Here is a 15,288-nt window from a genome sequence, read left to right on the forward strand (position 1 = left end):
GAGGTCAGGAGTTCGAGACCAGCCTGGCCAACATGGTGAAACCCTGTCTCTATTAAAAATACAAAAAGTAGCTGGGCGTGATGGCACACGCCCATAATCCCAGCTACTCAGGGGAGGCTGAGGCAGGAGAACTGCTTGAACCTGGGAGGCAGAGGTTGCAGTGAGCTGAGGTCACACCATTGCATTCCAGCTCTGGGCAACAGAGCAAGACTGTCTCAGGGGGCGGTGGGGAAAGGATCTCCCTCTGTCACCCAGGCTGGAGTACAGTGGTATGATGTCTGCTCACTGCAACCTCTGCCTCCCAAGCTCAAAAGATCTTCCCACCTTGGTCCTCCCTGCACAGTAGTTGGTACTACAGGCGTGCATCACCATGCCTGGCTAATTTTTATATTTTTTGCCGAGATGAGATTTCACCATGTTGGCCAGGCTGGTCCTGAACTCCAGATCTGCCCACCTTGGCCTCCCAAAGTGCTGGGATTACAGGCATGAGCCACCATACCCAGCCATAATTTTTAAAAATGGCTTCCTGAGGTTTTACAAGAAAATATGCACCTCTCAATACACAAACAGTTATGGGAACAGAGTACAACTGAAGTCAAAGATAAAATGTACTGAGAGCTGGGAGTAGGAGAGACAAGGCCCCGGCTGAGGGGGTGTCAGTGGGCCTCCCAACACCTCAAGTCAATCCACTTGGAGGTCTCCCAAAGTTCATCAGGAGAACCACATAGAGCCAAAAACAGAAAAGGATTCAAGAAAGCCGCATAGGTATCATGCCCTGACCTGCGATGAGGCTGCTCACTTCCCATGACTTCTGCTTGAAACCATTCAACCCTGGTTAGCTCATGCTGAAGAAATATTTACTAGAAGCCTCAGATATGGGTGCCTAGAAGGAAAAAGATCCAAGTTCTCTGTGGTGGTGCAACCTGTGGGAACTATTGCTCAAAAAGGCCAAACACTAGGCTCCCGTACAGTACCTACAAGGCAGACACTCTGGGAGCCAGATTTTTTCTCTTTTGGAGGGAGACCCCAAGTGCTCTCCTCTGGGTGCCCGAGTGTTGGAATGGGCAGATGCCAAGACTTCATTCTAGCTCTTGGTCAACAGCAGCACTAAGGGGTCTCTGAGGAGCATCAGAGATTTCACCACTGCTCAACTGCCAGGAGGCTAGTGGGGGCTGACTGAGGAGACACTGAAACACTGAAGCTGCCGCCACCACCGGCTGATGCAAGTTTTATTGAGACAATATACAAACAGGCCATGGAAACAAGGGTTTTGATGCTGGGACCACTAACGTAAAACGGAATACAAAAATAAAAAGGCACTAATCTGTTAAGAAAAGACACTCGATGTGTTCTAAGAATATAAGTCATTTAATACTGTTAATTTTATAGCACAAAATAAAACAAGCTATGATCCCCAAAAATAATTTTAAAAGCTTACACAGAAAATATTATTGCCTGAAGTTTATGATCTTTAAATTACAGGTCAAAAGAGTTTTACGGTGTTGTTGTTTTTGTTTTTGTTTTAAAACACACAGTGAAGACCGTCTAAGAAGCAAGGCCACTGTTCCTCCTGTAGGGACAACGATCCTGTCTCAGAGACCTGTCTTTCTACTCCTTTAGAAAATAGAACCAGCACAGTGTCCACACCGACAGCAGTTTCCAGGGGCATAGTTCTCCGGTCCCAGAGGGTGGAGTTGAGGCAGAGCTCAGTGGTGTCCACAGAAAGCATTAGTCTTAGGTACTGTGTTAAAACAATCAAGAATTCGTTCACGTTTAAGAGGTTAATAACCATAATATTAAAGGATTAAATTATAAACACCTGGCACAAAACCACATCATCCCTTTTCAAAAATAAAATGTTCATATTCCTCTGAGCAAACATCACAAGAGCAGTGGCCATCCTCCTCAGGCCTGCCTTGTCTGTAAACAGCTGTAAAGGAAAGCTAGCACAGTGCCAGGGACACGTGAGCTCCCAGGAGGGCACAGCTGTCCTTCCCTTTCAGCTTTCCAAACATGAGCACAGAAGGTGTCTAGTCTGGGTGACCAAAGTCCTCAAACGGCAGCCGGTCAACATATCATCTTCCTTGTTAACCATGTCGTCAGGTGGTTCCACACAGCACAGACATGGCTGACTCCTGTACCGCAGGTCCTTCCCAGGATACACAAGTTTATAACCAAACAGTTAATGCCCTCTAGTACGTAATTTGTTTCCTTCCCAGGTGAAAAACCATAGTGAGTTAATTTAACATCCAAATATTTCTTTAAACATGGTAGAGCAGAGCAAGTAGCAGTTATGAACACCCACCCTCTGGGTCAGATTTGCACTGCTCTATGGAGCACAGCAGGCTTCCCAGACCAGTGGGGAACCTAGGCACAAAGCTGAGCTGAGGCAGGGGTGCTGCTTTCATATGTTTAGTGTGAAAAAGAGAATATCCCTGCCTGATTAAAAAAACTGACAAGGTTGTAAGTCAAAAAGTTTTACTTTTGGCACGTATCAGGAGTGCAGAACTCAAGCTCGCCTTGTTTTGAGCTCTGAATCTCCTGACAGCCCTGTATGCCATTTTCATGGGCTGAAGTAATGAGCTGATTAATTATAAAACCAAACCACAGGTATACTCTAGGTATATCTGATTCTGAAGTGCGCCACACAAGGTGAGTCGGGGTATTGGTCAGTAGACAGGGCTGAAAGGAAACCTTGCTTTCCAAAATGGCCACAGACTTCTTGAGCTCTAAGTCAACTGCTGTAATTCAAAGGTGTCAAGCCCTTCAGCTAAATCTGGTTGAAAAAGGCTTAAGGGTCTGTGCCCTCCTTGAACAAGGCAAATTCCTCCCTCTGCTGGAAACTCCAGTCAGGGCTCAACTTGGGCAGGGATGAACCAGGTCACTGGCTAAAGGGCAAACACTGTTTCTAGGCAGAGTTTGGGGACTCTGTGATATGTCTGCCACTTGTGGGTGCTACGCTAGGCCTGAACCCAAAATAAGCCAACTTGACACACCTAACCAGAAGCGGCAACTGCTGCAGACCATACAGAGCAGGAGGTAGCTACCATTCTCACTGGCAAGGAAGGGCTAATCTCCAAGAATTTTAGAGGACAACCACAGATGGGAAGCCATGGTGATAGTTTTCCCAACTGACCATTAATTCTGTCACAGGGAACACTCTCAAGATTCATGAATATGGCAGTTATCTGCCTAATGGAATACTGATTTAAAGAAAAATTGAAAAACGGTTGTTTTGCTGGTTCTGTCTCCAGAAGGCATTGTTCTAAATCTCAAAACCTAGGAACCTCCAGACAGGGCCACAGTCACAGCAGATACTCAGTAAATGACAATTACTCATTAGGCTGTTGCTACATTTCTAGGTCTGCCGTGTTCACTATGAGCTGAGGCGTGTCTTTACCAAGGCCCAGAAGGGAGAGCTGACTGAATTGCACAGGGTTCCCAGAATTCTAGTCTGCCATGAGCAGCAGATGACGGATGAACCACACGTATATACCAGCTGGCTTGTATGAATAGGCCTCTTTTAGCTAACAGGGAAATGCTTTAACATCAATACACTGGTAAGTGGTTAATGATAAACTAGTTAATGGTCTCCCTAGTCACTAAAACACTAAGACATCAAATACATTAACCAATTTCCAGAGCCTGCATTTCCATTGCTTGGGAGCATCAGACACTTACTTAGACTGTGAGACCAGTATCAGCAGCACCAACTTTCTCTGGCAGCCTGGTGAGACTGGGCCTGGGTACGGAGGTCTGGGCTTCAGTGAGTGGAATTAAACGATTCATTAATGAGTCCAATGATTCTATGAACAACCCCACTTTTTAGGGGAATTTAAGTCTTAACCTTAAAGGGGTACATTCACTGGAAAGCTGAACAGAAAACTGGCCAACTGCCCTCCAACCCACTGCTCTTATCACTGGCAAACAAGGTAAGCAAAGGTTTCCCTAAAGTACCCCCCAACTCTGATGCTTTTTAAAACAAAGTAATCCAAGGGGCTGTGCACATAGCATGGCACACCACAGCTGCATTATTTTGTGTGTTTTCTGCTACATGGCAAAACAAACTATTACTGGCAACCAAGACAATAAAGGCCTCTGCTTCAGGGTCGTTCTTTTCAGATTCCTTTAGTTACAGCAGCTTCAGTTTAGAAGCTCAGAGGCATGTGTCATTCCTTGCACTATCATAAAAACCCAACCTGCTACTTAACCTGTTTAGAACACACAAGTCTAGGCCAGGCGCAGCGGCTCATGGCTGTAATACCAGCACGTTAGGGGGCTGAGGTGGGTGGATCACCTGAAGTCAGGAGTTCAAGACCAGCCTGGCCAACATGATGAAACCCCGTCTCTACTAAAAATACAAAAATTAGTTGGGCGTGGTGTGCGCGCCTGTAATCCCAGCTACTCGGGAGGCTGAGGCAGGAGAATCGCTTGAACTCAGGGGGCGGAAACTGCAGGGAGGCAAGATTGCGCCACTGCACCCTAGCCTGGGTGATGGAGCGAGACTCCGTCTCAAAAAAACAAAAAACAAAACAAAACAAAAAAACCCCACACAAGTCTAATTAATTAGTTTTCCAAAACCAAACCAAACCAAAAGAAAAAAAAAAGCCGGATTTTGGAGTTTTAGGACAGAATTCTCTCTTCCTTAAGGTTCAGTTCCTGTTGTCCAAAGAAAAGCAAGATGGCAGCTGAGCCACTGCTTTGTGGAACAGCAAACATGCAGTATCTCGCCATGGCCTCAGGCTTTCTCTGGTGAACACGACAGAATCAGTCCCATGTACAAACAGGCAGCGATGAGAAGGAAGACCCTTTCCTCGTCAACTTCTCTCCACTTGTGTGCTTCCATCAGTATTTCCAGTTTATGATCCAAAAGAACTCTAAAATCGACTACTCTTTGACAATACGACTATGATACAAACGTCAGGAGGCAGTCGCTGTGTGCATTCCAAATGTGTGTGCGACTGCCAGTCTGCAGAAAGCTGGACTTCGGCAATGCAGTGTGACTTGCCTATGAGAGAGAATGCTTTCCCACTTCAAAGGAGACTAGGACAGGCAGAACAACAAAGCAGCAGGAAACAGGGCAATGGCAATCACTCGTTTTCATCTGGGTTTTGAGGGTCAAAGATTTTGACATGCGTAAAGGGAAAAAGCCCTTTGCGCCCATTCACCTCGCCTTCCCACTGGCCATTTATATTCATCCTTGTGACTTTCACGATGTCACCAACCTGTACGGATGAAGAAGACAAAGTTAGCATTTCTCTGCAACAAGAAAAAGACAGTTTACATTAAATCACAAACACTACCTTATCCAAAGGGCCCATACATTATATTTAGACATAGAGCCATGCTGGAGTGTAGTGGTGAGATCACTGCTCAATGTAACCTCTAATGCCTGGGCTCAAGTGATCCTTCCACCTCCACCTCTTGAATAGCTGTGACTACAGGCGTGCACCACCATGCACATTAATTTTTTATTTTTTATAGACAGGGTCTGTCACCCAGGCTGGAATGCGGTGGCACGATCACAGCTCATTGTACCTTGAACTCCTGGGATTACCTGAGGCCAGGAGTTCGAGACCAGCCTGGGCAACATGGTGAAACCTCATCTCTTCTAAAAAATAGAAAAATTAGCTGGGTGTAGTGGTACATGACTCTAGTCCCAGCTACTCAGGAGGCTGAAGTGAGAGGATGGCTTGAGCCCATGAGGCTGAGGCTGCAGTGAGCCGTGATCGTTCCATGGCACTCCAGACTGGGCAATTGAGTGAGACCCTGTCTCAAAAAAACAAAAACAAAAACACACACATGCACAAACAGCTTTTGAGCACAAAGCAGCTCCTCCCCAAACCAACCCTCTATTTTGGCCACTAACCCCAACAGGATAGAAATGAACACATGATTCTGAGAATGGTTAAAGTCAAATCACACAGAAAGGTGTATTTTAAAAAAAGACCTTCAGGTAGTAGCCATTTAGACATTGTGCTCTCTGTTCAGCAGAGCACTAATCTAAGATTCTATTTTGTGTACTCAGGTCCATGAAAACACTACTTGAATATAAGACCCACCTAAGATCTAAGACAATAAGAAATAAGCTTTTGTCTGCTTAAACACATACAGAACCAGGCATAGTGGTGCGTGCCTGTAGTTCCAGGTACTTAGCAGGCTGAGGTGAGAGGATTGCTTGAGCCCAGGAGTTTGAGACTAGCCTGTGCAACACAGCAAGACTACATCTCAAAATAAAAACAGGCACAAGGTGGCACAGTCCAGTGGTCCATGCCATGAACTCTGGAGCATGCAGGACACCAAACAAATGTCCTGGTTCTGCCACTTTTAGAAACTACATGACTGTAGCAAACTGCTTAAGTTTGGTGGCAGCCTCAGCCTCATGGGCTCAAGCCATCCTCTCACTTCAGCCTCCTGAGTAGCTGGGACTAGAGTCATGTACCACTACACCCAGCTAATTTTTCTCCAAGTCTCAGTTTCCTTCCAACTTTGAAAGGGTCTTGCATTAATCAAATGATTGTTACTTAAGTAGAGATTCCTGAGTAGAACCCAGCCCCCGCCCCACGCCCCCTCTAATGATCATACCCTTTGGATGCACGAAGGGAAGAGCTGGAAATAGCACTGAGAAGCACAGCACTGTATATACCAGAGGATTTCCAACAAGGGTCCTCTCAAAACCAATGAGGAACAGGCTGAAAACGGGGTCTAATAAATTACTGTGATGGATACTAAGCAGCCAAGGAAGACAACGGGAAGATGGAGAAGATGAGGCTAGAGATTGAAAGCTACCAAGAACACTCACACCTCATACCTTCCAATTAACTTGTGAGTCTGGCGGTCTTTAACAGGATACTTTCAACATGATCCTACCTAAACAATTAAATAAAATTTACTGAACATCTATTCCATGGAAAATGGGCAGGTCAGTTTGTATCCTCAAAAAACTTGTCTTTTGAGTGGGATACACGATCAATCTTTGTTAGATAATAACACAGTGTAAAAAACACGAAGTGGCTGGGCGCAGTGGCTTACACCTGTAATCCCAGCACTTTGGGGGGCTGAGGCGGGTGGATCACTTAAGCCCAGGAGTTCAAGACCAGCCTGGGCAACACAGTGAAACCCTGTATCTTAAATACAAAAATGAGCCAGGCATGGTGGCATGCACCTGCAGTCCCAGTTACTTGGGAGGATGAGGTGGGAAGATCGCTTAAGTGCAGGAGGCAGAGGTTGCAGGGTTGCAGTAAGCTATGATCATGCCACTGCACTCTAGCCTGGGTGACAGAGCGAGACCTTGACTCAAGAAAAGAAAAAGAAAAAGAAAAAGGCTGGGCGCAGTGGCTCATATCTGTAATCCCAACACTTTGGGAGGGCGAGGCAGGTGGATCACCTGAGGTCAGAAGTTCGAGACCAGCACGGCCAACATGGCAAAACCACGTCTCTACTAAAAAATACAAATCAGCCAGGCTTGGTGGTAGATGTCTGTAATCCCAACTACTCAGAAGGCTGAGGCAGGAGAATCACTTGAACCTGGGAGGTGGAGGTTGCAGTGAACCAAGATCATGTCACGCACTTGGTGTAGCCAGGCACAGTGGCTCACACCTGCAATCCCAGCACTTTGGGAAGCCAAGGTGGGAGATCACTTGAGGCCACATGTTCAAGACCAGCCTGGGTGACATAGTGAGACCTAGCTTCTATTAAAAAAAAAAGAAGAAAGAGAGAGAGAAGACACATAAAAGCAGCAAGTGGCAGAAAAACACTACTAAATCAATGCTGCAGAGCACAGGATCAAGGGGCTACTGCTTAGACAGAGGGAACCTTGACCAGCAGAAGTAGGTCAAAGAGCAGCCTAGGAAGAGAATGGCTGAGACTTCTGGTGGCCCCTTGACCATTAGTGCCTCATTGTGGCCTTGCAGGAGTTTCCACATGCTAAAACACCATCATCATTCCTCATGCTGTTTTCTATCTTAACACAGAAAAGACATCCTGGCTGTTATGCAGCCTGCTTGCCCAGTTACAGGCCTGGCTATGGACCAGCTTCTTCCATGGCTCTAACGAACAGTGCTTGTGCTGAGATCCTAAAATGGTTGGTAGCTTGGCAGTCACCTTGCTGTTTCCTTCATCACTCCCTATTCTTCCTCTGGGTTCATGGTACACGGATCTAGTGCAAAGAAGCACTCACTCTGGAGGGCAGATCAATTTGTTTTTTTTTGTTTTGTTTTGTTTGCTTGTTTGTTTGTTTTTTCTGGTGCTCTACACTTTCAGAGAAACTTCTCTAGTAATGCTATAGAAATGATCCCTGAAAGTAAAGAGGGCAGATCAATCTTGATGTAGGTAGATACCAACTTGGTTCAAGGGGCAAACTACACCTGGAAGATGTGGCTGACCTTATCAACAGATTAAGAGGAAGCACATACCTAATGCATCATCTTTATTAATTTTCACCCTATGGAACAGGACAATCTTAATCATTATTAGAACTGTCAAAATACTATCTTTGGGGCTGGCCGCACTTAGCACCTGTGGAGTGCACACATTAACTCTAAAACACATATGCCAGGGACAGTAGTCAGACCTTCTATGTCTACCAAGAGTTAAATGGCAAGAGGGTACCTCTTGCTGCTGGCAATAGTTTCCTACAGCCCTACTTGTCCAGAGTGTCGCCCAGAAAATGACTCTACTGACTGGCATGTAGCACTTGATTCAAAGAGCAGTCAAGGCACTGGAGGGCCCAAGCACTGGCTGTCACAGTAGTTTTTTGGTTCCATAATCAGTCTCCACTCCCTGTACTGATATTCTGAGATTTCATGCTTTCAGGTTACATAAAAGTAAGATCAGGAGTACACTGGTGACACTGGAATCATAAATTCTAACTTGGGTGACGTGAATGGGTCTCCGTGACCAAAGAACATCCTGCCAAGTTGTATGCAAATGCATGAATGTATGCTGTTTTTCTGAAGACTGCACAACTTTCACTGGATTCTCAAAGGCGCTTACAGCTCCCAAAATATCTAAAACAAAACAAAGCCCATGTACTATAATCACCAGACAGGTATCATCCTGCTCTCTGTGGCTTTTATTCCTCTAGTCATTCAACAAATATTGAAGATCTATGTGTAGGCTGTGGAGAGATACGAGAGGGGACACAAAGGAGACAAACACCCTTGGCCCTCACGGAGCTGCATGGGTCCACTGCCTGCCCCTATGTTCTCTGTGCACCTGCACCCGAATCAGAGTAGCCGGAGAGATAGAAGTGCTAAGTGCGGCCAGCCCCAAAGATAGTATTTTGACAGTTCTAATAATGATTAAGATTGTCCTGTTCCATAGGGTGAAAATTAATAAAGATGATGCATTAGGTATGTGCTTCCTCTTAATCTGTTGATAAGGTCAGAGTAGTAACTTGATTCAAGAGAGCTGTTCACTGGTTAACAGAGATTTTATTTGGGAAGGGTAGGTGGCAGGGCTAAAGATACCACAGGCCAGTATGCCGTGGTACAAGAGTATGTGGGCTTTGAAAAGGAAGAAGTCAAGACACGATCATATATATAAAAAAGTTCACAGATTCCACAAGAAAAGATACAAATTCAGCAAAGTTGCAGGGTACAAGATCAACACATAGATATCAGTTGTGTCTTATATATTGGTAATGAATAATTAAGAAAGCAATTCCAGGCGGGGTACAGTGGCTCATGCCTGAATCCTAGCACTTTGGGAGGCCAAGGAGGGCAGACTGCCAGAGCTCAGGAGTTCGAGACCATCCTGGGCAACATGGTAAAACCCCAATTCTACTAAAACACACACACAAAAAAGTTAGCTGGGAGTGGTAGCAGGCACCTGTAGTCCCAGCTACTCAGGAGGCTGAGGCACAAGAATCGTGCCACTGCACTCCAGCCTGGGCAACAGAGCGAGACTGTCTCAAAAAAAAAAAAAAAAAAAAAGGTGATTCTATTTACAATAGCATCTAAAATAAAAATATCCAAGAATAGGCTGGGCGTGGTGGCTCATGCCTGTAATCCCAGCACTTTAGGAGGCCAAGGAGGGCAGATCACGAGGTCAAGAGACCCAGACCATCCTGGCCAACATGGTGAAACTTCGTCTCTACTAAAAATACAAAAATTAGCTGAGTTTGGTGACACATGTCTATAGTCCCAGCTACTTGGGAGGGCTGAGGCAGGAGAATCGCTTGAACCGGGGAGGCGGAGGTTGCAGTAAGCCGAGATTGCGCCACTGCACCCCAGCCTGGTGACAAAGCAAGACTCCGTCTAAACAAAAGAAAACAAACCAAGAATAATTTAACCATGGTGGAAGATCTGCATACCAAAAATTATTAAAGACCTAAATAAATGCAAAAACATTTGTGTTAATGGATGGAAAGACTATATTAAGATGTTAATACTGGTTAGGTACAGTGGCTCACACTGTAATTCCAGCACTTTTTTAAAAGAAAGACTCTGAGGCCGGGCGCGGTGGCTCAAGCCTGTAATCCCAGCACTTTGGGAGGCCGAGACGGGCGGATCACGAGGTCAGGAGATCGAGACCATCCTGGCTAACACGGTGAAACCCCGTCTCTACTAAAAATACAAAAACTAGCCGGGCGAGGTGGCGGGCGCCTGTAGTCCCAGCTACTCGGGAGGCTGAGGCAGGAGAATGGCGTAAACCCAGGAGGCGGAGCTTGCAGTGAGCTGAGATCTGGCCACTGCACTCCAGTCCGGGCGACAGAGCGAGACTCCGCCTCAAAAAAAAAAAAAAGAAAGACTCTGAAACCTTACCCCACACTGTACACAAAAAGTCATTTTTTAAAATGGATCAACAGCCTAAATACAGTAACTAAGGTTAGGCATGGTGGCTCACGCCTGTAATCCCAGCACTTTGGGAGGCCAAGGCAGGCAGATCACCTGAGTTTAGGAGTTCAGGCCAACATGGTAAAACTCCATCTCTACTAAAAATACAAAAAATTAGCCAGGTATGGTGGTGAGCGCCTGTAATCTTGGCTACTCGGGAGGCTGAGGCAGGAGAATCGCTTGAATCTGGGAGGCAGAAGTTGCAGTGAGCCGAGATCGTGTGTGCCATTGTACTCCAGCCAGGGCGACAGAGTGAGACTCTGTCTCAAAAAATATAAAAAATAATAAATAAATAAATAAAATAAAATACAAACAAAAATGCCCAAATAACCCAATTAAAAAATGGGCAAAGAACTTGAAAACATTTCTCCAAAGATTTGCCAACAGCCAATATGAAAAGATGCTCAACATCAGTCACTAGGAACATGCAAATCAAAACCAAAATGAGATGCCACTTCACACCTACTAGGATGGCTATAACAAATATGGAAAATAATAAGTGTTGGTGAAGATGTAGAAGAATTTTTTTTTTGGCAGTGAGGAAGGGAACCCTTACATACTGCTGGCTGGAATGGAATATGGTACAGCTGCTATGGAACACAGTTTGTTCCTCAAAAAGCTAAACATAGGCCAGGTGCTGTGGCTCATGCCTATAATCCCAGCACTTTGGGAGGCTGAGGTGGGCGGATCAGTTGAGGTCAGGAGTTCGAGACAAGCCTGGCTAACATGGCAAAACCCTGTCTTTACTAAAAAATACAAAAATTAGCCGGGTATGGTGGCGTGCACCTGTAATCCCAGTTACTTGGGAGGCTGAGGCAGGAGAAATCGCTTGAACCCAGGAGGTTGAGGTTGCAGTGAGCCGAGATTGTGCCACTACACTCCAGCCTGGGCAACAAAGCAAAACTCCACCTCAAGAAAGAAAAAAAGAAAAAAGCTAAACACAGAATTACCCATTTGACCCAGAAATCCACTCTGAGATATATAACCAACTGAAAGCAAGAACTCAAACATTTGTGTGTCAATGTCCACTGCAGCATTATTCGCTATAGCCAAAAAAATGAAAACAACTCAAGTATCCATCAAGAGATAAATGGATTAACAAAATGTGATATATACATAACAATGGAATATTATTTGCCCTAAAGGAATGAAGTCTTTTTTTTTTTTTTTTTTGAGGCGGAGTCTTGCTCTGTCACCCGGGCTGGAGTGTGGTGGCCGGATCTCAGCTCACTGCAAGCTCCGCCTCCCGGGTTTACACCATTCTCCTGCCTCAGCCTCCCGAGTAGCTGGGACTACAGGCGCCCGCCACCTCGCCCGGCTAGTTTTTTGTATTTTTAGTAGAGACAGGGTTTCACCGTGTTAGCCGGGATGGTCTCGATCTCCTGACCTCGTGATCCGCCCGTCTCGGCCTCCCAAAGTGCTGGGATTACAGGCTTGAGCCTGTAAGTGCTGGGATTACAGGCTTGAGCCCAGGAATGAAGTCTTTATCTTAATTTCCTGTATAGATGGAGTCTCCCTGTGTTGCCCAGGCTGGTCTCAAACTCCTTGCCTCAAGTGATCTTCCCACCTTGGGAAGAGATCTGGTTGGTGCTTTTACAAAACCTGCAGTTAGGACACTGGAGGATAATGAATATGCTAGATGACATAATCAGGATTTTAAAAGATTCAGAGGCTGGGCGTAGTGGCTCATGCCTATAATCCCAGCACTTTGGGAGGCTGAGGCAGGCGGATTGCCTGAGGTTAGGAGTTTGAGACCAGCCTGGTCAACATGGTGAAACCCCTTCTCAACTAAAAATACAAAAATTAGCCAGGCGTGGTTGGCAGGCGCCTGTAATCCCAGCTACGCGGAAGGCTGAGACAGGAGAATCGCTTGAACCTGGGAGGTGGAGGGTGCCGGGAGCCGAGATCACACCATTGCACTCCAGCCTGGGCAACACAGTGAGACTTTATCTCAAAAAAAAAAGAAAAGGATTCAGAGATGTACACAGATAGTATGATAAGACCAATAAAAACCAAACCAACAACAACAAAACTCAAGAGAGACAACTATGGGGCCATGCACTTAAGTCCACATACTGGGCTAGGCAAACACAGGAAGAGGACTGGCTGTGGCTTCTTTCTCCCTAGTGGAGAGCCAGAACACAAGACTTGTCAGCTAGCAGAGCCATACAACATGAGACACACCACCTCATGAAACTGTTATGTTCCAGACGTTCCACAGGAAAGACATCTTTGTTTTGTTCACTACTATATCCCAAGTTCCCAGCCTGTCACATAATAGGCACTCAATGAACTTTTGTTGAAGTGAATGTTTTTTTGGAGGTGTCCAAGTTGAGACTGGAGGGCCATGGAGTTAGACTCTGAAGAGGGCTAAAAGCACTGGGAAAATGATTAGACTAAATGACCTAAGGTATCAATACAACCTTTCTGCTTGATTTCTATCAATTCCATCCCAAATCACTTTCAGTCTCACTTGCAAGCCTGGGAAACTCTTTTTCCTCCACACGATCTGTACCACTGACTTCAGTTCCCACAGATCCCCAGCTTGTGTCACCAACTGTTTTCTTATACCATACTATGGGGGAAAAGCACAGCTGAGGCTGCATTTAGACATCTGAATACAAATTTTCATACAAATATTCAGGGGTGTGTGTACCCAGGGTTAAGTACAATTCTAAAGTTGCTAAGATATTTGTTCCCTTTCTTTTTAGTGAGAAAAGTATACTGGAATGCAAATGAATGAGAATGATATTATTACATGAGAGTCAAGCATTTGCTCTAAATTTAAAAATTAATAAATAAAAAGAAATTGCCTGCAAACCTGACCTTGTCAGTTGTGAGAAACTGGCTGTTTCATGACTCAAATGAAGGCAATGCAAGAAAATTGTTAATCTCCTCAGCTTAGCCCTTCGTGATATGGCAACAGCCCACTGCCCTGGCTGTCTTTTGCCACTTTTGCCCTTTGCCCAGCATGCTCACCTATCTACAGCTATTCAGTGATATTAGTCTCATCACACAAGCTCTACTCACCTTACAGATACCAAGCATTCCCCTTCAAATCAAATCTCAGGATCAACTCTCTTCTTGCAGAAAAGTCAGCAAGAAAAGAAAATAGCTAAACACAGACTGGTTTTGAAATACCTCTTTACTTACAGGAATACTCTTTTGAAAATCAAGATGTAAAAAAAAAAAAACTTATAAAATAATCTAAGGAATAAAGTCACCTAAGCCATCATTGTTCTCTGTAATACTATCTAGGGGAATAATGAAGCTTCAATTATTGGCACATTTTGTCCTACTTGTCTGTTTCTCATTTTAATTTTAATACTTTTCCTAGTAACCTAATTGCAAAAGTCCCAAGAGTTGTTTCTAACAAGATCAGACAGGCACCACTATCCTAATAATAGTTTTAGAAGGTAACAATCAAAAAAATATTTACCCCAGCTACTCAGGAGGCTGAGGCACGAGAATCGCTTAAACCCATGAGGCGGAGGTTGCAGTGAGCGGAGATCGGCGCCACTGCACTCCAGCCTGAGTGACAGACACTCGATCTCGGGGAAAAAAAAAATTTTACTTATGCTATAACCTAAAGTTTCATTTAAATATACAGAAAGCGAAATACCATTAAATGGAATTGGTAAAGCTCTATTTCTCAGGTCCTATTTACATTCTCTCTCATTTCAAGCACGAAACAAACCATTTGCTGAAGCTCAGCTGGCTGGGTTAGTGTCATGAGGCTCAGGTGTGGAGAACCTCTCTCTGGGGCCAGAGAGACTAGGAGCTATGTAATGGCCAAGTATGTAGGTTATCTTAAAATACACAATCATTAACTAGGCTTCCTTCCTCCTACTCCTGACCTGTCTCGGGCATCTACCTATCCACCCACACACCAAGCTCTAAATGATCCCTTCTGTAATACCTGATGTTCCTCCCTACAACCTCCTAGTACTCACTCCAATGAGCACACACGCACGCACACTAGATACAGGTTTCTAAAACACACAATCCTAGAGCCAGAGGTCAATAGGGAGGTACCTAAAATTCTGACTGGGAGCCTCCACCTTCAAGGTTCTCAACGAGCAGCTGCCAAACACACACGAGTCACACCCACTCTGACACCTAGCTCCCCAATCCTATGCTATGACGGACGTGAAAATGCCTCAAAATGCTGAAAACACAATGCATGCTACAACATATTAACAGCCCAGGGCATCCCATGTTATTCTAAGGTGCTGAGGTGTAGACCAGGCCAGAGGCATGCACCTGTGCCTAGGCCAGTCTGTGTTGGGGTGAGAAAGCTGGAAGGCCTGACCAGGTGCAGTGGCTCACGCCTGTAATCCGAGCACTCTGGGAGGCTGAGGCGGGTAGAGAATCAGAGGCCAGGAGTTCAAGACCAGCCTGGCCAACATAGTGAAACCCCATCTCTACTAAAAACAGCCGGGTGTGGTGG

The 15,288-nt window shown here is 45.3% G+C and overlaps 1 protein-coding gene across 2 annotated transcripts in view; it reads right to left on the reverse strand.

Moving 5' to 3' along the window:
* Positions 1–1,202: 1,202 nt before the first annotated feature.
* Positions 1,203–15,288, reverse strand: part of CRKL (v-crk avian sarcoma virus CT10 oncogene homolog-like) — a 52,174-nt gene continuing 38,088 nt past the window's right edge. Inside the window, exons 3-4 of one of the 2 annotated variants that reach the window (XR_001002333.1) lie at positions 5,009–5,225; positions 1,203–1,741 (exon numbers count right to left, since the gene is read on the reverse strand). Coding sequence is in view for 1 of the 2 variants with exons in the window: in XM_011947310.1 (XP_011802700.1) it covers positions 5,091–5,225 (135 nt within the window). In the remaining variant the exon portion in view is untranslated. Of the gene's footprint in view, positions 5,226–15,288 lie in introns of both variants that reach the window. The other variant, XM_011947310.1, reaches the window with a different exon arrangement.

This window comes from Colobus angolensis, unplaced genomic scaffold, assembly GCF_000951035.1.
Source record: "Colobus angolensis palliatus isolate OR3802 unplaced genomic scaffold, Cang.pa_1.0 Scaffold260, whole genome shotgun sequence".
In the NCBI taxonomy this organism is placed as follows: Eukaryota; Metazoa; Chordata; class Mammalia; order Primates; family Cercopithecidae; genus Colobus; species Colobus angolensis.